The following is a 22,432-nucleotide window of genomic DNA, read 5'->3' as shown; positions in this document are numbered from 1 at the left end:
GTGGCTTGACTCAATTTATTGCAAACAAGGGACAGTTGAGGTTATTTTTCCACCCACATGACCCAAGAGCACGCATGTGGCCATGGACCCTCCATGCCTCCCCTTTTATAGCAGACCTGCTCTAGAACCCCAGTTCTTAGGGGCTGATCCAGGTTCTCTGGGTGAGCAGCCACTCCACTGAAATTCTCCCCAACAAGCACCTCCCAAAACTAACTCAGTGAGAGGTTTTGTCCCAAGGAATCCAAAAGAAGAGATAAAACAAAACATAAAGACTATTCTTTCCCCTGATGCAAAAGGAAGAAACTAAACCACCATGAAATCCAGTCCAGAGGCCAACAATCTATCTTCAAGTCCAAATTCATGTCCAGGTTGTTCCTGTGCAATCCACAAAAAATGGAGCAGGCTGGCCCCCAGGGTTCAGTTCAGGGTGGAACAGAATGTACGCAGATGGAGCTGGGATGTGACTACTGGAAAGGCCTCTTCCTTAAGTGGGAGCTCTGATGTTTGTCAAGGCTGGAGCTCCAGCTGAAACTTTTGCCACAGTGGGAGCATTTATAAGGTTTCTCTCCTGTATGAACCCTTTGATGTCTAGTAAAGTTTGACCTCTGAATAAAGCTTTTCTCACAGATGGGACATTTATAGGGTTTCTTCCCTGTGTGGATTTTCTCGTGGTGGCGCAAACCAGAGAAGTCACTGAAGCCTTTCCCACAGTAATCACACTTACAGGGCTTCTCCCCGGTGTGAGTTCTCTGATGTTTCACAAAGTCTGAGCTCCGCAGAAAGGCTTTTTTGCAGATGGGGCACTGAAAGTATGTCTCACCAGTATGGGTTCTTTGGTGAAAAACCAGCTGCGAATTCCTGTAAAAGGTCTTCCCACACTCCCTGCAGGTGGGGAGCTTTGGGGCCAGGGGGGCTCTCAGTTGCTCCTTCTGAGAGGCCTCTTTCTTCTCCTCCAGCCATAGGGCAGACAGCTCACCTGGAGGGGGAGGCAGGTAATGACCTAGTTGTTTCCCAGAACTCCTTGCGTGTGGAGAAATCTGTCCTCCTGACCCCTCACCCTGGAGGTTTTCTGGAGCCTCAGGGAGGCGCTCTCCTTCCACAAAGCATCCTGGCATATCTTCCTCACTAAAGAAGCCCCTGAGTGCCGCCTGGGGAGGGGCCTCCCCAGAAGCCTGACAGGGGCCTTCCAGAGCTTCCGGGGCCCTGTGATCTGCCAGGTTCAGGATCTCTTTGTCATTCTCTTGCCTTTCTCCTGAAAAGAGAAAGAAAAGTTTGAAATGGCTTCATGAACGCTATATAGTTGTCTATCTCATATTCAGTGATGGGGTCATCATAAAGTATCTTTTCTCTTTACCAAGAGAGCATCTCCGAGTGAGGAAGGAAAGCATAGAGCCTGAGCCCTTTGGACTCAGTTGCTCTGTGCTGGGTTTAGGGTTAAGTGGGCCCTCTCTGGAGCTGAGAATTTCTGATCAGTGCAAGAGGGCTTGCAGCAGGCTTCTCTGAGCCCTCCAGGAATAGGATGCATAAGTATAACATTATTTTTTTTTGGGGGGGGGGTCCAGTCATGGGGCCTGAACTCTGGGCCTGGGCGCTGTCCCTCAGCTCTTCAGCTCAAGGCTAGTGTTCTACCACTTGAGCCACAGCGCCACTTCTGGCTTTTTTTCTTTTTGCTTATGTTGTGCTGGGGAATCGAACCCAGGGCCTCAGGCATGCATGGCAAGCGCTCTACCACTGAGCCACCTTCCCAGCCCCAAGTATAACATTTTTAAATGATTGAGTTTTATCTCATTATAAGTAAAAGATAAACAATCATGCTCAAGAATTTGGAGGAAGAAAAGATTAAAAGGACTGGAGGTATGGCTCAAGCAGGAGACTGCCTCCCTGGCAAGCCCAAAGCCTGGAGTTCAAACCTCAGTATCACCAAAAGAAAACCAAATCAACCTCAACCATACTACTTAGGCAAGTCTAAGCACAGACATCCTTCTGGAGGTTTTCATTTAACCTGTACATATGCATAGATTGCTATTTTCAGATATAATTGATGCATTATATATAGTTCTGTATCTGGCTATGTATGTAGGTGGTGATTTTGGTCAGTGTAACATGGAGTCTCCCATTCACAAGTAACTTAAAAAATTCATGAAATTCACTAATGTGTCATTTCACTATAGGTGCAAGGCACTGGATGGAGCTACAGTGTGAAAGTGAATCCTCTAACACTCACTTAAATGCACATTTACATGTTTTTCTATCATCCTTCCATCTATCCATCCAGCCATGAATGAGACCAGATACCGCTGTGTTACCCAGACTGGCTCCAAACTCCTAAGCTCAAGTGATCCTCTTCTCTCAGCTTACACTACAAACAAGGGCCGTTTTCATAGCTATCTGTGCTTTATTAACTCACATAAACAGTTAAGGTTTTTCTTTTTTTTTATGACTGGTACTTAATGATGCATATAATAAATATTTTCATTTTGGCTGTAAGACTTATTTTTCAACTTTAAACATTACTTGATCCTTAGATCTGAAGAGACTATTTACTGCCAGGTGTGGTGGCACATGCCTGCGATACCCGGAATAGCCGCATGCCTGCAGCACTTGGGAGACTGACACTGGAAGTTCATGTCTGAGCCAGACTAGGCTATGTAGTAAGATCCTGTCTCCAAAATAAGCATATATCCTTAAATGAATACATACTTACTGAATGCTTTTCAAATATATGCTATTTAAATGGGTGAAAATGGTTTTACGTTGCTTTGGTTTCTTTTTTCCTTTTTTTTTTTGGGGGGGGGTGGGGCATGCCAGTCCTAAGGATTGAACACTGGACTTGGGTGCTGTCCCTGAGCTTTATGGCTCAAGGCTACCACTGAGCCTCAGCTTCACTTCCCACCTTTGGTAGTCTAATTGGAGATAAGAATCTCCTGACTTTCCTGCCTGGGCTAGCTTCAAACTGCAATCTTCAGATCTCAGACTCCTGAGTAGCTAGAATTATAGGTGTGAGCCAACAATGCCTGGCTATTTTAAATTTTAATTCCTGTTATAAAAGGATGGATCTTTTTTCCACATTTATGAGCTACTTCTTATACTCCAAGACTTCTGAACTGGAAAGCTACTTGTTCTTATCAACTTACTTTCATTTCTTCAATTAGGAAAATTAGGACTGGAGGTTTGGTGGAAGTGACAGGCCCTGAGTTCAGACCTACTAATAATAATACTGAATATTATTTACTATCATGTTCATGAAAAACATTTTTCACTATTTAATTCTGCTTGTTTTAATGTTTGGGGTTACTTTTATGTAAAGAAATGACTGAGGTTTTACTTTACAGACCTACTCAAATATAGTATTCCTTTCCTTAATGTTCTCATACTTCACCAGGCACTGTGCAAAGATCTCATTCATTCTTTTTCTTTACATTTTATTTTTTTCCAATTCATTTGATGTATGACACAAATAAGAAATAAGCCAACTCTTCCCTCTTCACCCACAGTATCTTTTCTCCTAGCTCTGTTCACTGAGAGTGGCTCAGGCCCATGTGTATGGCATCTTTCCTCAGCATATGCTAGCTCTTACACAGAGCACATCTCTTCCTGACGCTCCTTTTTCTGTTCCATTGATTTTTCCCCATCAATTTCTATATCATGCTCATGATATTTTAATTATCTTACCTTATATTTGTTAGATCTATCTAGGAGAACAGCCTCTCCCCCCTTCCTCTTCCTGAAAGACAGCATATAGTCTTACCAGAAATCACCTGCCTGAAACCAGTAATTACCTGTCAGCAAAGAACCCCAGACTCTGAGATCACTTCCACATCCACTGTGGTCACAATTCCCCACCTTCCCCTATATAATCCCCCTCAACCACAAGTTCCCTCCTCTTTTTCTCTTCTCTTTTCTCTCTGCACATCTCCATCTCATTCAGCTGGCAGTCTGCTCTTCCCCCAATAAACTCTTTTCTGCCTGAACCATGTGGCGGGCTCCTTCCGGCAAACCTTACAATATATACAACACATTTGATATTTCTATATCATTCATAAAACACTTTTCTTTCAAACTTTTTTTTCGCTATTCTTGCCTGTTATTTTTCTCTCTCTCAAAATCATTGTGCCAACTATTCATAATAGTCAAGTTATGGAAACAGCCTGGATGCCCAACAATAGATAAGTGGCTCAAGAAAACGTGGTACCTATACACAGTGGAATTGTACTCATCCATTTAAAAGAATAATACTATGTCATTTGCAGGGAAATGGATGGGCCTAGAACAAATCAAGTTAAGTGAGGTAAGCCAAGCTCAGAGAGACAAATGGCACAAGTTTTCTCTCATATATGGAAGCTAGATCTAAAACACAACTAAACATGATCAATTACATAGGGCTTTATGTATTTATACACAAACAAACAACTGACTAAAGGGGAGGAATCCAAAAACATAACTCCCCTGGAACAGCTAACGTACTATTTATCAACATGAATTCCAACTAAAGTACTATTTATCAAAATGAATTCTAAGAAATGGAAACATAGGCTATTTTTTAATGTTGTTTTCTTTTTTGTAGGGTAGGAAATGCAGGAGCACAGAAATGGAGGGAAGAAAGGTGCAGTCATTGTATTCAATATACACTATGTAGGAAGGGGAAAATGCGGCAAAGGAAGAGAAGGGGTGAAAATGCCCAAGAAGCATTGGACTCATAACCTGGCTTAGGAAATTATTACCATTTTGTACAGCTTCTTAAAATAACAATAAAAAATACCATTATACCAAGTAATTTTTAATCACTTGGGATTTTGGTGATAAGTGTGAGGATATGGCATTCTGAAGGTGACCCATGCTCGTCTGCTTTTGCTATGAGCTCTTCTTCCACAGCATCTCCATTCCCTTGTATATTTTCAATGTAATTTTATTGTTACTATCAAGGTGTTGTACAAAGGTGTTATCATTTTATAATTCAGTAATATGTACATTTCTCTTTTGGACAGCACCACCCTTTCCTTTGCTTTCCCCCAGTTCTCTTGTCTTTCTTCCCTAGATCTGACTATAGATCTAGAAGTCTGGCTAATTGTCATATTTCCTAGAACCATTACTTTCCAATCATGCTCCTGTATCTCCACTTTAGCCCAGTTCCCCTTTCCTGGGCCTCTTGCATTAACTCCACACAGGCTTCTCTCCTCCAACTCTCCCCTTCCTGTCTGTCCTATACATCACTACCAAATTAATCTCCCCAAAATTGCTTTCACATATCCCCCCAAGAACCCTGAAGTGTATCTTTTTGGCTATCAAGGTAGCCTAGCCTTCAAGGAAGAATCTAATGGAGCCATGTCAGCATGTAGGATGAGGGAAAAGAGAAAAGAAAAGGATGAGACTAAAATCAAAACAGAATGAGTTCAAACAGAATGGCCTAAATACCACACAGGAAATTCTACTTACACAAGGTACATTAGAAAAAAAAAAAAAAACTCTTGAACTCTGATCAATTTTGCGATGAACTTAAAAATATTCTAAAAATAATCAAGAAAAAAATCTTACTCACTGGCCATGAAGTGCACTTTGAAAAGTATTCCTCCAAAGGAATCTATGAAATTGTATCATGATAAACATATTGCTTTATATTAAAACCATGGCTAGGGTAAAACTCAGCAATAGGCCCCAGGTTCGATCCACAGCACCAAAACATAAATTTTAAAAAGTTTATATGTCTCTGTTGATGATTGCTGATATTACTATGTAAAATATTAGCAAATGATAACCAATTAATTATACTCCACTGGGGAATGTTATAAATATGCTCTCCAAGAACCACTAGAGTCATAATGATAGACATGAAAATAAACAATCAGCAATCTAAAATTTACTTTTGCAGAAGGGTACATCATCAGCCAAAAATCTTGCAGCAGGCCTATTGCAGCAGGCCCTGCCCCTTTGCTTAGATTGGTTAAGCTCAGGTTCACAATCTGCCCCTGATTGGCTGCTTTGAGTAGGATAAAATGAATTTATATAAGGTGACTTGGAAGTGGTGCTGCAGCTCAAGTGGTAGAGCACTAGCCTTGAGCTGAAGAGTGTAGGGACAGCACCCAGGCCCCGAGTTCAAGCCCCAAGACTGACCAAAAAAATAAATTTACAAAAATAAGGTGACTTTGAAATGGGTACCTAGGTAATCTCAAAATATAGCCACAACCTCTGTTATCTGTAGAGCAGTCTGAGGTGTGTCTTAATCCTAACTGGAAAAGAAACCAGTTTAAAACAAAACCTTATGTTTCAAAAACCCTTCCTTATCACAAAACAATTCATCTTTTCCTAAATAAGAGACAATCCTCCTGGCAGAAGCAGGGACTTTCAAGCAACACACTTCCATAGAAAAGACACTTTTTCTCACAGGAGAAAAATTGTGCTCATCACACAATTCCCATCCTTGGTATCTTTTGTTCTTCCTTTTCTTCCTCCAAGGTTCCAGAACTTACGGTATGTGTAAAAATATATGTGTGCATGTGTATATAGTTTTACAGCTAAGCTTTACACACATGCTTCAGAAAAGAGTATAGAGGGGGCTGGGAAGGTGGCTCAGTGGTAGAGCACTTGCCTTGCATGCTCAAGGCCCTGGGTTCAATTCCTCAGCATCACATAAGCAAAAAGAAAAAAAAGCCGGAAGTGGCACTGTGGCTCAAGTGGTAGAGCACTAGCCTTGAGCTGAAGAGCTGAGGGACAGCGCCCAGGCCCAGAGTTCAGGCTCCACGACCGGACCCAAAAAAAAAAAAAAAAGAGTATAGAAAGCAAAGGGTAGCTGCCTATTTACAATAAAGTAAGTTCAAATTTCTTCTTTCTCAACCTTAAGATATAATTTAGCTCAAGTGTTTGTTGATGCTGCTGTTTAACAAACATTAGGGCCATACCAATTAAATAAAACATATTTTCATGTTTATTTTGCCAACCGTGGAAGGCTATTACTATCACCAGGGTGAGGAAAGTCTAGTTACTCTGAACTTTCTCACTAGCAAAGGTTATTACATAAATCTTTATATAAAGGAATTCTAGCTGTTATCTGCATTGGCCTCTATCTATGGCAATCTTAATTCTAATTCTGTCTAAGAAGAAAATGTACCAAAACAGACAAGACTGAAGACAGCTGATCAAATGTGTGGCCTTCTTTTAACAACTGAACACATGTGCTAACATGTACTTAACATCTCCTATGACAAGGATATTCATTCACCTGTGGTACTCAAATAAGACCAGCTTAGACATGGCTGGCTGCAACCAAGGTAATAAAAGCAAGTCTTAATACCTTGTTTACCAACTCCAGTTTAATAAGAGGAAGTAAAAAGAAACTGGAGTCCCACAATCAATCACTGACCTGCACAGGTGAGTCTTGCAATCTTCTCACTAATATGGGGGGGCAATCCTGTCAGGTCTTTCCCAAGCTCTGTTGAATTAGGCAGGCTGGGTTTGGAGGTGGAAACACCTGCCATAGAGAGGAAGAAGTGTGTGGGTCTGGATGAATGAGGAAGTCAAGAGCTGAAGCTGTGTCTTTCAAAGGAACACCCTAAGCATGAAGGGAATTTTGAAGGCTCTGTAGTCCACTTGAGAAAACTCATATGAGAATAGTATGGAGAGCATGAAAGACACTGGTACTAGTGCACATGGCAAAAGCTCTAACAACCCGAGTCTGGACAGAGACTCTGTAGACCACTGACAGATAGGTGCAAGGATCAGGACAAGGAACTGACCAGTGGTTATTTTGAGGCAGTGTGATTTAATAGGAAAGAACATGAGCTCACTTAACTTTCATCATCCTTAAAAGAAAAATACCACCTCTCATTTTATAAAGATTTACTGCAGCACATTCAACCTGCCTGTAACAAAAGAAACTTGCAATATGAGAAGTTCTGTAGCTCTGCTAGCTGTAATTCACCCTAGTTCCCAACTGTTTCTCTAATGACTTTCTTTACCCTCAGACCCTGAAGTTGAGCAGAGGAAGCATAGAAAATGCCTTCCAGTTTTTCCAACTTACTCTAGCAAGCTAGCCTTACCTCCTGAGACCATTTTCCCATAGGTCTCCAGCATGAGATCCCAGTATTGCTCCTTCTGAGTGGAATCCAGATGCCTCCACTGATCCTGGAAAGAATATAAGAATGTCACATCAGTGAAGGTGTCTGAACCTGACTTCTGGGCCACAGGAAAGCTGAGAAGAAAGGGATATGCTGCAGGACCTTGGCCATCAGATGATCTGAGAATTCACAGGAGCCTGGACCAGGGAACAAAGAGGCCGAGGGGAAAATGACAGGTCCTTACAACAGTATTTCTTGCCATGGTTAGAGAACATTTAGGGTTTAGGTTTTGTGTTTTGTAAAGTCATATGCATTTTAGAGTAGAGAACAAACAGTAGGTTGAATTCTTTTTTATAGTGTTCCCTGTTTTAAAACTCTTTAGGGGCTTATATTATGTGTTTGTGAATAATAGGAAGCTGATGCTCACACTATGTAATTACAATTTGGGAACTCAAGAAAGCAAAGAAACTAAAATTGGTGGCTTTGAGAAAGGACGGATGTTGCAGCCATACATATCTGGACTCTGGACCAGTTAAATTGGTTTTAGTCCTACATAGGGAAGTAAAAATGCCACAATATCCACAAAGCCTTCTTACAAAAGTACAGCCTGAAGACCCAAAACTGAGAATGTTGCCTAGCTCGAATCTGCTCTTCTCAATTCAAAGTTTAATCTCCCCAGCAAGAAGCTGGCCACTAGAAACTGACTAGTTAGTGGACTATCCTTTGGAGTCAGACAGACTGGATTCCAAATGCCTACTGGCCACTTTCTAGCTGTGTGATCTTAAGCAAGCTTGTGACATCTCGGTGGTCACCTAGTGAGAGCACTAGGGTCTAAAGACTGTCAGGAGATTTGAAAGCAACAAGGTTAAGTGTCATGTTTTCACAGCACACTGCATGCTTCATTACTAGCACCCACACATTAAATATTTACATGTGCATGTGCATATATATGTATATACACTGACAAGTAGTTGATGAACTGTTGCCACTACTAGCATTAATTTCTCTGAGAAAGGTGCTCTGCTATTAACTTTCACTGTACTTCCTAAGTCCCTAAGACCCTGCTCACAATACTAGAGATACTTAATTTATGTCATCAGGGTGAAATACAACAACCCTTGGCTAACAAGTACTTGGTAGAATATAGGCAGGCAGGCAGGCAGGCAGGCAGGCAGGCAGGCAGACAGACAGACAGACAGACAGACAGACAGACAGACAGACATAATTATTACTATCATAGGCAGTCTCCTAGATCCATGCCAAGGCCTTGTGGAGACAATTAAGGGATTCTGCACCGTTTCTAGGACCCCCAAGTTGATATAATGGTTTATTTACTTTATATTATTGCTTTTAAGTAGTTGTACAAGGAGTTGACATTTAACAAAGCAGTTTATAAATGGAATATATATCACTCCTTTCAACATTCTCACCCATCCCTTCCTTACTACTTCTTCCATCATGATACAGTTGTTTATATCATAAATAGCCTGGCTACCGGGAACAGATGAGGAAAGGATTTTGGAAGTCATCTTCCTATTACATACAACATCCTGCTCAGTCAGGGAAGACATTTCCAGCCCTGACTCAGTGCTCTCCCTGCAGCACATCTAAAGATCGTGGAAATGGCTCAAGGAGAGAAATGTCAAAAATACTGAATTATCAGATGCTGAGAGAATGAAAGGAAGAAGAAAAAGAAGAGGAGGAAAAGGAGAAAGGATGGAGGAGGAAGGAGATACTGGATCTTTTAGTGTGGAAAAGGACTGGTAGCTGAAGCATTATCCCAATAAACATTATGTATACCAACTGTTAACTAAAACCATATTTTAAAAATGACTTTTAATGAAAAATATTTATTTATGTCCTGGGGCTTGAACTCAGGGCCTGAGCACTGTCCCTGAGCTTCTTTTGCTCAAGGCTGGCACTACCACTTGAGCCACAGCACCACTTCTGGCTTTTTCTGTTTATGGGGTACTGAGGAATCGAACTCAGGGCTACATGCATGCTAGGCAAGTATTCTACCACTAAGCCACATTCCCAGCCCCTAGACATTTAATTTTTAAAGTATAAATTGCTAGTGGTTTATTCTGCTAGTGTCCTATGAATGGGCTATTTAAATAAGTACCTGCAAAGAACCAACCGGGCAAACACTGATGAACACTGGAGTCCTCCAACCTTGGGGTCAGAGCATACAGATTCTGACTTCAGAGGCAGCAGAAGAAAAGTCTGGCATCTGCAGATAGGCTGTCTAGCCTGGGCCCAGGGCCTATCCATGGGTACCAGCACAGTCACTACCAAAATAGTACAAGGAACCTAAATCCCTAATCATCACAAACAGCTCAGTCTAAAGAACAAAAAAGTTGCTTCAGGAGTCTCTGAACAGAATACCTCCAGTTTAAGGCCACACTCAAAAGACTTCCAAGAAGCCAGGCACAGTGGCTCAAGTCTATGATCCTAGCTACTCTGGAGATGGAAGGTGGACTAGTGGATGGACATGGTGCTATCCATGGGTGTCTGTTGAAGTACAGTGACTGGGTACAGTGGGCACATGCCTGTCATTCCAATGACAAAGGGAAGTAAAATAGAAGGATCATATCCTGGGCCAGCCTGGGAATAAAATGAGACCCTAACTTGAAAATAACTAACATTGGCAGGATGGTTCAAATGGTAGAGTATCTACTTATCAAGCAAAAGGTCTTGGGATCAAACCCTAGTATTGCTGCTAATAGCAATAACAACTTAGCTCTAAGAAATTAGAAGAGTTTGGACACAAGCCCTACTTGAGACACAACACAAAACACCAGTGGCAGTCATCTTGCTCCTTTTTCAAATTTCCAGAGAAGGAATAGGCCTAACTTTCTATTCTGGAGGGAAGTATAAGGTTTGATATAGAAATACAGTGTCTCTATTTTTATGTGGAAATAGCACCACCTTGTGGGCTTACAAGCTATTACTACACATGAGAAATTACTTGTACTGCTGCAAGGCATGCATTCCACCCAGTGTAGGTCCATATGGGATCTAGAACTGTTAGACAGCTACAGACAGAGATGGATATATAAATGTAGATATATACACAGATAGGACATGATTCAATTGTGGGACTATTTGGAGGTCTGAGAGGAAGGGGTGGGGAACAGAGAATGAGGGGCATGAATTATATCCAAGCTTCGATGGTACAGTACTGGGTATAAGCTAGCTCCCAAATATACTATGTCTATGTATGAAGATGGTAGAATGAGTCCCACTGAACAACATGAAGAGAAGATGAGGAAAAGAGAGAACAATAGAGTGGGCTGATCTGATCAAGAATAATACATGCATGTACGGCATACCACAGTGAAGCAGGTTATACAATTAATAGATACGAAGAAAAACTACATAAACTCAGTAAAAAATGAAAATATACAAAGAAAAGGGTAAGCATCATTTGGCAATTTTCCATCTTACATAAAATTTTGGACAATGCAAATTATTGTATGGTAATAGAAAATAGATCAATAACTGCTGAGAAAAGCATGGGGTAAAAAGCAACAGGAATGAACTAAAAAGATAAAAATGTAGCCTGGAGCCAGGGACTGGAGGCTTATATAGGTAATCCTAGCTACTCAGGAGGCTGAGATCTGCAGATGGCGGTTCAAAGCCAGCCTGGACAGGAAAGTTCATGAGACTCTTATCTCCAATTAAACACCAAAAGATCCCGAAGTGGAGTTGTGGCTCAAGTGGTAGAGCTCTGAGCACAAAAGCTCAGGGGCAGCACCCAGGCTCTGAGTTTAAGCCCCAGGATCAGCATACTTAAACACAAGTAGACCACTGCAGTAGCTTATAGCTATAATCCTGTTATTGTGGCCCACCTCCGCTGTCCTCTCTACCCCCTAGCAACACTACATCCCTGTCAGTCCTCCCAACTGTGACTATGCTATGTCCTGGAAGCCTGGCTCAGCTTAAGAAAAGCAGAAGCTAGCTCACCTGTGGTGTTCCTGGGAGGAGCACTGCTCCCAAGTCTTGGTCTCCCAGAAGCCTGTCCTCAGGTCGTGCAGGAATCTGAGAAGCAGCTACAGCTGCAATGAGAAAAGGAAGTGTTCAGAATCCAGATGTCTTCGTTAACCACTCCCCAGAGAGCAAAGAGCAAACTCTTCAAAAACACTCTGTTCCACTGCCTGAATTTTCAGGCTTGTGTTTAATTCCTCTCCAAATTTCCAGCTGCATCCATGTCTGTCCTACCTCCTTGCTCAGGACCTCATATCCAAGTGGTCCAGACCAGTATCAAAGTGGTTTAAAATTCAAAGTCTCCAAGTCAAAATAGTTCTTCCCTGTCTCCAAACACTGTATTATTTCATTTCACACTCAGGCCTGAGCCCTACCCCCAAACTTCTCCAAGAGAGTGACTGTCCCCTCACCTAGCTCTGGTTCCTCCTTCACCGTGTGGCCAAGCAGCTCCCCAGGATCCAAAGGTGAACTCTCAAGTCCCTGCTTCTGATGTTCCACTTCTGGGAGGGGCTCCGCATCCCAGCTTGGAGATGCCTTCTTCTCTGATAAGATTTCTTGCCCTAGAACTTGAATGCTGATCTAGAGACCGGATAGTACTTGTTATTGAAGCATACACATTCAGGATATGGAGCTATCTTTTTTAAATGGATGAAACGATCTTTATAGCCATGGAAGAAAGAGAAAAGATCCAAGAACTAGTGAGAGAAATATCCCAAACGACACAAAAAAATGAGGACTGAACTAGGCCTGATACACCCTCAAAACTTACCAGCAATACTGAATTCTATTAGACAGTACAACTAAACATTTAAAAGTCAGAATGGGATGACTTTCTTTAATCCCAATGGCTATAAAGTATTAAGAGTCAGAAAGGACTTTAGAATTAGAAGAACTATATATAGAGCAATCCAGATTTGGTACAAGCCACATGTATTTGATCTTTGTCCTCAGTTTTTGCCACAGAGCTCCCAGAATGTCCTGAGTGATAAGAGTGAAAGAATGCATATACATTTGTCTAATTTGGGGAGGAAAGGGGCATAATAAAACCCTGAAACAAGGACACAAGATGACCCATTGCAACAATGATACCCACAAGGCAATATATTGGAAATGAACTTTACAACTTCGGGGTGGGAAGTAGGGAGGAGTGAGGGAGGTGGGGGAGAGAAGGAATAGTGGGAGAACAACAAAGGAGGGGATAACAATGCTCAACAAGAGAGGAACTCACTACCTTACTCATGTAACTGAAACCTCTCTGTACAGCATCTTTACAATAAAATAAAAATTAAAAAAAAAAAAGTGAAAGAAGTGCCAGGTGCCAGTGGCTCACGCCTGTAACCCTAGCTACCCAGGAGGCTCAAATCTAAGGACTGAGGTTTAAAGCCAGCCCCGGCAGAAAAGTCCATGAAACTCTTATCTCCAATAAACCACCAGAAAATCAGAAGTGGCACTGTGGCTCAAGTGGTAGAGTGCTAGCCTCCAGCTGAAGAGCTGAGGGACAGTGCCCAGGCCAAGAGTTCAGGCCCCACAACTGACAAAAAATAAAAGAGTGAAAGAAGTATTTATTACTCATAATAAAGACTCTCCATTCAGACCTGCTCTATGCTAATGAGGTTAACTCGAGGTGGGCTCCCAGACAGCTTCAGGAAGCTGTGGTAGGAGGAGCCAATGTACAAGTGGCTCAGGCCTATAATCCTAGCTACTCAGGAGGCTCCAATCTGAGGATCTTGGTCCAAAGCTAGCCTGGGAAGTCAAATCTGTGAGTCTATTTCTAATTAACCAATAAAAAGCCACAATGGGAGGCATGGCTCAAATGCTAGAGCACCAGCTGTAAACAAAAGAGCTGAGTAAGAGCACCATGGTCTGACTTCAAGCCCAAATACTAACTTTAAAAAAGGCAAGGGCAGGGAAGGCAGGCATGGTAGCACATGCCTGCATCCCAGCTACACAGGAGACACAGGTAGGAGGATCATGGTCCATGGTTGGCCCAGGGTAAAAGCACAAGATCCTGAAAAATAATGAAAAAGCAGTAAGGGCTGGAGGCATGACGCAAGTAGTAGAGTACTTGCCAACAAATACAAATCCCTGAGCTCAAAAGCCCAGGACCTCCAGGGGCAGTGTGTGGGGTGGGGGGTAAGAAGCAGTCCTGGAACTTTCAGTCCGCCCTATCCCCAACACTGGGAATGGGAGAAGGGTTAGACAATTTCAATCAATAATCTAATCAAGATGCCAAAACAGTGAAACCCCCACCCCCCAAAACACCCTTAAATGATGTTTTCAGGAGTACCCAGGCTAATCATGTCATCAAGATATAAGTGGTGGGATGGAAAGGTGGCTCAGTGGTAGAGCGCTTGCCTTGCATGCATGAGGCCCTGGGTTCGATTCCTCAGCACCACATAAGCAAAAAGAAAAAAGCCAGAAGTGGTGCTGTGGCTCAAGTGGTAGAGTGCTAACCTTGAGCTGAAGAGCTGAGGGACAGCGCCCAGGCCCAGAGTTCAGGCCCCATGACCAGCCCCCCTCCCCCCCAAAAAAAAGATGTAAGTGGTGTGCTGGGAGAGGACAGGGAGATACCTTTTGTGCCCCTTCCATTTTGTGTTTGGGAGTTGACACTTTGCACTCACCTGACAACATAAGAAAAGTACTTTCCTGAGCTCTTTACTGAATCCAAAAGAAACTGGAAACCCCCAGTCAGAAGGGCATCTGACCCTAGACACACACAACCAGCCTGGGAAATGGAAGTAGTGCTGTGTGCCCGAGCCATGAACATGTAGGGTCTGTGCTGACTGCAGATCATTAGTATCAGAATTAAACTGAATGACTAAGCCAGGGGCTGGTGGCTCACACCTGTAAACCTAGCTGAGACTGAGATCTGAGGATCACAGCTCAAAGCCAGCCTGAACAGCAAAGTCCATGAGACTCTTATCTCCAATTAACTACCAGAAAACCAGAAGTGATACTGTGGCTGAAATGACTGAGCGCTAGCCTTCAGTGACAAAGCTCAGGGACAATGCCCAGACTCTGAGTTCAACCAAAAACAAAACAACAACAACAACAAAAAAAAAAAAAAAAACCCTAAGTGTCTGGATGCTTGGTTTGTATTGGATAAACCGCACACTTCTGGTGCCATGAGTGACATCAGAAAGAAGATAAGCCTAGAGGTGGCCTGTGCCCATTCACCCCTACTAATCCCACCTGCTTACCCACTGCCACAGTTTCCGAGGATCGCCCTTCAAGCTCTCCACCAGGGTCACTGCCTCTTCTCCACTGCCTGGACACTGTTTCCGCACCCACATCTGGATCTCTCCAGGAAGGATGGTCAGAAATTGCTCTAACATCAGGATCTCCAGGATCTGCTCCTTGGTGTGGACCTCCGGCTGGAGCCACTGGAAACAGAGCTTCCGAAGTTGTTTCAGTGTCTCGTGGGGTCCAGACATCACCTGGTAACGAAACTGCCTGAACAACTGTCGAGCAGCCTCTGGGCTAGAGAGCTCCCCTTGAGAGGCAGCGTCTGGTCCAGAGAACAGGGAGTCTTCAGCCTGGGCTAGTGGAGGCAGCAGGCCTAGGGCCTGCCCCAGGTCAGTGGGCATCGTCTGGCTTTGCAAGGCCTCTTAGGTAAACAGCTTCCAGGGTGGATCTAAGCCTTCACAGCGATGATAAAGACGAGATGAACTCAAGTGCTGTTCAGGAGAGAAGGGCACATTCAGAAAGAACAAATGCACATACCATACTTGAGATACCCTGAAGTCAATTATGATCTTTTTGAAACTGCTCAACTCATATATTACTCCATTTTGAAGGACTGTAAATGTGAAGCTACAAAGCAAAGTACTAACCCATATCTACAGAGCTACAATCACCTGGTCTATCTGTAACATCCTCTGCTGGTCTTCAAGCGTCCAGACCACGAACAAAAGTGCAATGTGCCAAGTCAAAGCATAAAATACTTCTATGTTGCACCTAGCTAACTGCAGGCTGAAAAGTAAAGCAGGACAAGAACATAATGGCCTAGGGATCTCCTCAATGGAAGAATCAGATGCTTCCATAACAGGTGAGCACATCTCCTCTGCTACATGCTCCCACCACAATGAACTATCCTTTCATAGCCCAGCCCAAAGTGACAAAGTGTCCAAATATAGAAGACAGCAAGTGAGGGAGGCTGTGAATAGCATCACAGTTAACACAAAGATGTTTCAAAAGTACCAATTTTGCAGGGATTTCTAATAGTGAATCAATGGGTCAATCCATAATGTGGTGAAGAAGCTGGAAGGCATCCTTTCTCCATAACACAAAGGGCAACCATCAAAAACACACCCAACCACTTGGCATCTGGCCTAATCACAGGTGAATACAATACCCTAGCTGCATTTCTCTTGAGGCATAAGAAATGTATTTCCCTACCACTTCTCCCAAGTATATTCATACTACATCAGAAAAGCATGCAGCCTGATGTGGTGGGTCAGGCCTGTAATCTCAGAGCTCAGAAAACTGAGAGAGAAAAATGATAAACTCAGAAGTAGCGCTGTGGCTCAAGTGGTAGAGCACTAGCCTTGAGCCGAAGAGCTAAGGGACAGCACCCAGCCCCAGAGTTCAAGCCCTACAACTGACTCAAGGTCAGCCTGGATTATATGAAAACACACTGTCAACAGAGAAAAAGAAAAGAAAGTTAGGAAGAAAGGATAAAATTAAAGCAATTATAGAGAGGAGGACTACTGGGAGATAAGACCAAATTTTTTTCAGGGGTCCAACACAGAAAAGAATGATATAAAAATTATTAATTGAATGTTTCTCATTTGGACATCATCAGAAAAAAATTAAGTGAAACCTAGACTTTTTTCATTAACATCTTCATACAACACTGAAGAGAAATATACAGAGTGCTCTGGCTCTGACAGAGTAAACTGGTAATAGAAACTAAGCTTGCAACTGGAAACCACTACAAAACACCCATTAGAAAGAATATTGTGTCCCTTGTAAAGAAATAGAAAGACCTGGAAAAAATTATGTTCAGTGAAATCAGGTCCACAGAGAGACAAAGGATGCATATTCTACCTTATATGTGGAAGCTAGATTCAACTTGTAAGTAAATATGCTGGGTGCTTTGCAAGTGTATAAAAATTTATTAACTGAGATACAGCTGATTCAAGGGAGAACTCAGATAGTGTAATTCCCTAGAAAGGCAAAACCAAAGTTAAGCAAAATAAAACACCAGGACTCAGGAACTGGAAAGGGATGGAGTGGGGTAAAGGGAAAAGGGGTGGATGAGTGAAGAGGAGAAGAGGGGGAAAATGTTGTCAAGAATCCAATGTATACCCTACAAAATTAAGAAAAGCAAGGAAAGGGGAAGGGAGGGGAGGGATAGTGAACATGTTGAAAAGGGTGACATGGATCAATATATATGGCAATTCCTTTGTACAAATACTTAAAGATAATAAAAGGGAGGGAGGGAGGGAGGGAGGAAAGAAGGAAGGACGGAAGGAAGGACGGAAGGAAGGAAGGAAGGAAGGAAGGAAGGAAGGAAGGAAGGAAGGAAGGAAGGAAGGAAGGAAGGGCTGTTATAAATGCCTGTAGATGTTGGGATGTCAAGTAGGAATAAAGACACCAACTCAAAAATAACTCAGCAAGGCAAAGTGTACTTCTGCAGAAGGGTGAGCCATCAGCCTCCAAACCTGGCAAGCAAACAAAAGAGCAGGCAGGCTGTCCCTTTTTATCGCTAACTCCACAGGCCCTACCCCTCTGCTCTGATTGGCCAACCTCAGGTTTACAAGGTATTTACATAAAGTGACCATTAAAGACTTTTTGTTTGTTTTTGGTTTGGGTTTTTGGTTTGGGGTTTTTTGTTTGTTTGTTTGTTTTTGCCAGTCTTAGGGCTTGAACTCTGAGCTTCATATGCTCAAGGCTAGCACTCTACCACTTGAGCCACAGTGCCACTTCCTTTTTCTGTGTATGTGGTACTGAGGAATTGAACCCAGGGCTTCATGCCTGCTAAGCAAGCACTCTACCACTAGGCCACATTCCCAGCCCTGACCATTAAAGACTTCAAGATTAACAGTAACACAAATAATCTCAAAACATACTCTAGCCCACTATTATTTCCTAGAACAATCTGAGGTATATCTTAATTATTCACACTTCCTTGTACTTTCTTGTACAATCTGAGGTGTGTGTTAATTCCTCTCCCATTTTGGGACAAAACTTACATTTCAAAAATCCTTCCCTATCCCAAAAAATTTCCTCTTTCCCTTTCTTGACTTGATGATATTGTCTTAGCAGAATTAACAGAGCCAAACCACTAGGTCAAAAGCAGGAACCTTCAAGCAACCCACTTTGATAGAAAAGACAGCTTTTCTCACAAAACAAACATATCAAGCATCTGTTTTCACATACCACACAACTATGCAGTTAAGAATGCAGTTCCAATGAGAAAAGAAATCAGTGAGGTAACATAATCATCCTGTCTGAGGACAATTTTCCAACCACAGTGCAGAAGCCAAGGGACAGTAGAACATAAAGGTCTCGCTATGAGGCCTTTCTGTGAAGCAGAGTTTGAACATGCTGCTGTTGATACAGCTGGAAAGTGGAGAATGAGGCAGAAAGGGAACTGTGAGAAGGGGGTCTGATGTCAACAGGCTGTGTCTCCTATAAAGCCTGGCACAAGGCTTGCACGGCACATTAGCAGGAGGAAACTAGAATGTTTAACCAAGAGGGATTCAAGAGTAAAACAACTGTCAAAATGGCTCACGCCTGTTATCCTAGCTACTCAAGAGGCTGAGAATTATAGTTCAAAGCCAGCCAGGGCAGAAAAGTCCACAAGACATCGCCAGTTAGACACCAAAAGGCCAGTAGCAGAGTTGCGACTCAAATGGTAGAGGGCCAGCTTTGAGCACAAAAGAATGAGAGCTTGAGGATCTGAAGTAAAGCCCCACCCGGAAAAACATAAGTAAAATGCAGTTAAGGAGGGACATTATAGAGGGCTTTTTTTGGTTTGTTTTTTTGTGCTTTGTTTTGTTTTGGGTCCGGTGGTGGGGCCTGAACTCTGGGCCTGGACGCTGTCCCTCAGTAATTCAGCTCAAGGCTAGCGATCTACCACTTGAGCCACAGCGCCACTTCCGGCTTTTTTCTTTTTGCTTATGTGGTGCTGAGGAATCAAACCCAGGGCCTCATGCATGCAAGGCAAGCACTCTACCACTTAGCCACCTTCCCAGCCCCATTATAGTTTTTTTAACCACCCAGACTGAAAAGACTTTCTTAATACCCAAGGGGTCCTGAGACAGGAAGATTACATGCCAGGAATGGCAGGCCTACACCTGCCCTTACACCTAAATGAAGCTTCAGTAAGATTCACAAATGAGACCTCTCTACATCTTTAGTTTTATCAACTTACATGAATTTGGGGAACATGATCAACTTTCCAAAGATCTGGTCTATCAAAGCACAAAACGAGGTCTATGTAAGTTGAAAGGGATCAGTCAGTTAACTACAAAAAAAAAAAAAAATAATAATCTTCAGAGGAAGGTAATTAGGTCTGTGGCATCACTATGTGTTATCTACAATATCCAGAATGCAATCCAAATTACTAGACACATAAACAAAAGGCAGTACTGGAGTTTGAACTCAGGACCTCACACTTGCTAGGCAGGCATTGTACCACAGGAATTGTACCACTGAGCCACACCTGCAGAAAAAAAAGCATATATATATATATATATATATATATATATATATATACACATTATTCTATTAATTAAATATTAAATGATTTTGACTCTTGGATTTTAGATCATTTTAGAGTTCACATAGCAGAATAGTGATCTGTAGGGGCTGGGAAGGTGGCTCAGTGATAAGAGTGCTTGCCAAGCATGCATGAAGCCCTGGGTTGATTCCTCAGCACCACATAAACAGAAAAAAAGCTGGAAGTGGCGCTGTGGCTCAAGTGGCGGAGTACCAACCTTGAGCAAAAAGATGCTCGGGGGGGGGGGGGGGGGCAGTGCCCAGGCCCTGAGAAGCCTCAGGACCGGCACCAAAAAAAAAAAAAAAAATAGTGATCTGTAAACTTACTGGAATTTAGTTGGTTCCTGACCTGAGACAGCAGTTTCAGGTAACATTTCTGAAGTAATTACATTTAGGGAAAAAAAAAAAAAAAAAAACCACAGACCTTGCATACTATTGACATGGGGGAGGGGGTTGTTATTATACGACATACTTGGATATTTTATATCTATCCAAAAGTCCTGGCAAGAAGAAATCTCTGAAACGTTCGAAATGAGTTCACAAGTGGGTGGCAGTCCCAATTGAAAAAAAGTCCAGAGAATCAATCGGCTCTGGGTGACCAAAAGAAACGGAGGAGTGGTTACCCATGGCTATCTGGTTGGCCCGGGCTAGGGCGGCAGGTAACGAACCCCCGAAATGAGTTTTTAAGTGCACCCCCCACCCCCGCTTAGAGACACTTGTGACTCAGTACTCCCACTGTATCCTCAGTGGCCGGGGGGGGGGGGGGGCGGGGGGGAAGGAAAGCTGTCGATCCGATCGGGGGGGGGGGGTTAGGGGGCGCCTCGGGAGGGGGGAGCTGCCGCACTTCACAGCTCAGACCCTTGGGCCGAGGCCGGGGCACCCACACCGTGGTCGTCTCCATCCGCAAAGCCGATCGATCGCACCCCGGTAAAGGAGGCCTCACCCCCATCTCCCCCCCTTCACCTCCCCACCATCCCACCCCAGGGCTCGTCTGTAACCCTTGGGGGGGGCGAGAAAAGGGTTCGGTCCGCTCCCCGCGCAGAGCTCCGGGCTGGACGGCTTGACGTCGCACCCCCCCCCACACACGCACACGCACGCACACACGCCCTTCCCCGGCGCGGGAGGGCCGTGGGGCCTGGGGGTCGCGTGGCTGTGGGGCCCCGGGGCCTGAGGGCCGCGGAGCCGGGAGGGGGCTGGGCCTAGTCCGAGGCCCCCCCACGCGCCCCGAGGCCGCCCCTTCCTGTGTCGCCCGCAAGCGCGCTCACAGGCTCACGGGGGCGCGCGCCCGCCGTCCTCGCCGCAGCTTCCCGGGCTCTGGCTGAGGTGGGGCGGGGGGGAGTCACCCCCACGGCGGCATGAGCGCCAGGTCCGGACGGCGAGAGAAACCAGCGCCCCCGTCCCAGCTCACCTCGGCGGCCGCCGCGTAGGCTATAGGGCACACTTCCGGGAGTGAGGCGGCTGCGCGCGCCTCTGGCGGCCGCTGAGCGACGCGCGTCGCCGGGGCGGGGCACAGGGGAGGGGCTGGAGCTGAGATCGAGATTCCTATTGGTCTCCAGGACGCTACGCTCCGCCCACTCCGCCTGAGGTCCCAGCCTCCATTCATTCTCGCTGATGGTGTGCTTTCCCAGCTAGGTGTAGATTTGTTCACGGGGCTTGAACTCTGGGCCTGTGTTCTGTCCCTCAACTCTAACGCTCGAGGGTACTAGCACTCTAGCACTTTGAGCCACGCGCCACTTCGGTTGTTAGGTGGTTCATTAGAGATGAGTCTCACGGATTTTCCTGCCCAGGCTGGCTTTGAACCTCCATCCTCAGATCTCATCCTCCTGAGTAGCTAGGATTACAGGCCTGAGCCACCAGCTCCTGGCTTCCCTCTGGTTCTTGCTTAGTGTTTGTTTGTTTGTTTGTTTTGCTCCAGACTAGAGCTCTACCACATCAGCAACAACACTCCACCTCCAGCTCTTTTAAGCTAAGAATCTGGCATAACTGGCTCCTGTGGGCTTTGAGCAGTTAAGTCTCCAATCTCAATCTTCTGAGGAACTAGGATTAATAGGTATGAGCCACCAGCACCTGCCATATATTTTTTTAACTTTCATTATCTAGCAGACATCTTTCCCTATAACCATTATCTCTACCTGTACTTCAGCTCTGGTCTTCGTCGTTTCTGACCTAGACGTTGGCCACAACATTTTCACCAGTTTCCAAGTTTCCAGCCTTGCTCATTTTCAGGCCATCTGGCACTGAGCCACTACAGTCAGGCTGTATCATGTCCAAATCTGGGAGTTCACTCTTGAGCAATTGACAAAAGGAAAGAACTAATAAAAATAAAACAAAATAAAGGAGTTTTATAGTATTTACATGCAAAGGAATGAAAAGTCTTAAGACATCCCGGCATACACATGTTTATGGCTACAGTATTCACTGAACTGTGGAATACAGCAAATTGATCTTCAACTGATGAATCAATAAAGAAAATGTGTATAGCATACTTTCCCTTATTTTGGCAACTTATTTTTTTTTGACAGTCATGGGGCCTGAACTCTAGGCCTGGGCACTGTCCCTCAACTCTTCAGCTCAAGGCTAGCACTCTACCACTTGAGCCACAGCCTTTTCTGTTTCTGTAGTGCTGAGGAATCGAACCCAAGGCTTCATGCATGAGGGGCAAGTACTCT

At 44.0% G+C, this 22,432-nt stretch overlaps 1 protein-coding gene and 1 long non-coding RNA gene across 6 annotated transcripts; one reads left to right on the top strand and one right to left on the bottom strand.

Moving 5' to 3' along the window:
- Nucleotide 1: 1 nt before the first annotated feature.
- Nucleotides 2-21,238, bottom strand: Znf18 (zinc finger protein 18). Of its 5 annotated transcripts, none has more exons than XM_070026939.1 (8): nucleotides 21,172-21,236; nucleotides 19,417-19,509; nucleotides 15,236-15,712; nucleotides 12,446-12,614; nucleotides 12,015-12,106; nucleotides 8,031-8,115; nucleotides 7,355-7,462; nucleotides 2-1,252 (listed from the first exon to the last, which is right to left on the bottom strand). In XM_070026939.1, the coding sequence occupies exons 3-8, from the start codon at nucleotides 15,620-15,622 to the stop codon at nucleotides 465-467; spliced, it is 1,629 nt and encodes a 542-aa protein (XP_069883040.1). In that variant the 5' UTR covers nucleotides 15,623-15,712; nucleotides 19,417-19,509; nucleotides 21,172-21,236; the 3' UTR covers nucleotides 2-464. The 5 variants fall into 5 exon arrangements, with proteins under 5 accessions (XP_069883040.1, XP_069883041.1, XP_069883042.1 ...); XM_070026940.1 differs by lacking the exon at nucleotides 21,172-21,236 and adding an exon at nucleotides 21,029-21,043; XM_070026941.1 differs by lacking the exon at nucleotides 19,417-19,509 and having other exon boundaries at nucleotides 21,172-21,238.
- LOC138830560 (uncharacterized) lies at nucleotides 20,605-21,983 on the top strand. Its single transcript, XR_011373033.1, has 3 exons — nucleotides 20,605-20,690; nucleotides 21,679-21,813; nucleotides 21,907-21,983. It is a non-coding gene; the product is annotated as an uncharacterized lncRNA (long non-coding RNA).
- Nucleotides 21,984-22,432: the final 449 nt, after the last annotated feature.

The sequence above is a fragment of the Dipodomys merriami genome, unplaced genomic scaffold (assembly GCF_024711535.1).
Source record: "Dipodomys merriami isolate MVZ:Mamm:240054 unplaced genomic scaffold, mDipMer1.0.p SCAF_19, whole genome shotgun sequence".
Lineage (NCBI taxonomy): Eukaryota > Metazoa > Chordata > Mammalia > Rodentia > Heteromyidae > Dipodomys > Dipodomys merriami.
The sequence above is the reverse complement of the archived record's forward strand: the minus strand, read 5'-3'. Positions and strand labels throughout refer to the sequence as shown.

What these genes read in the sequence shown, in the direction of transcription:
- Znf18 (XM_070026941.1), bottom strand. Translation starts at nt 15,622, where the DNA reads ATGCCCACTGACCTGGGGCAGGCCCTAGGCCTGCTGCCTCCACTAGCC. An exon ending in TCCTCCCAGGAACACCACAG is followed by an intron (nt 8,116 to 12,014) that starts GTGAGCTAGCTT and finishes TATTCTTTCCAG; the next exon opens with GATCAGTGGAGGCATCTGGA. An exon ending in TGCAAGACTCACCTGTGCAG is followed by an intron (nt 1,253 to 7,354) that starts GTCAGTGATTGA and finishes TTCTCTTTTCAG; the next exon opens with GAGAAAGGCAAGAGAATGAC.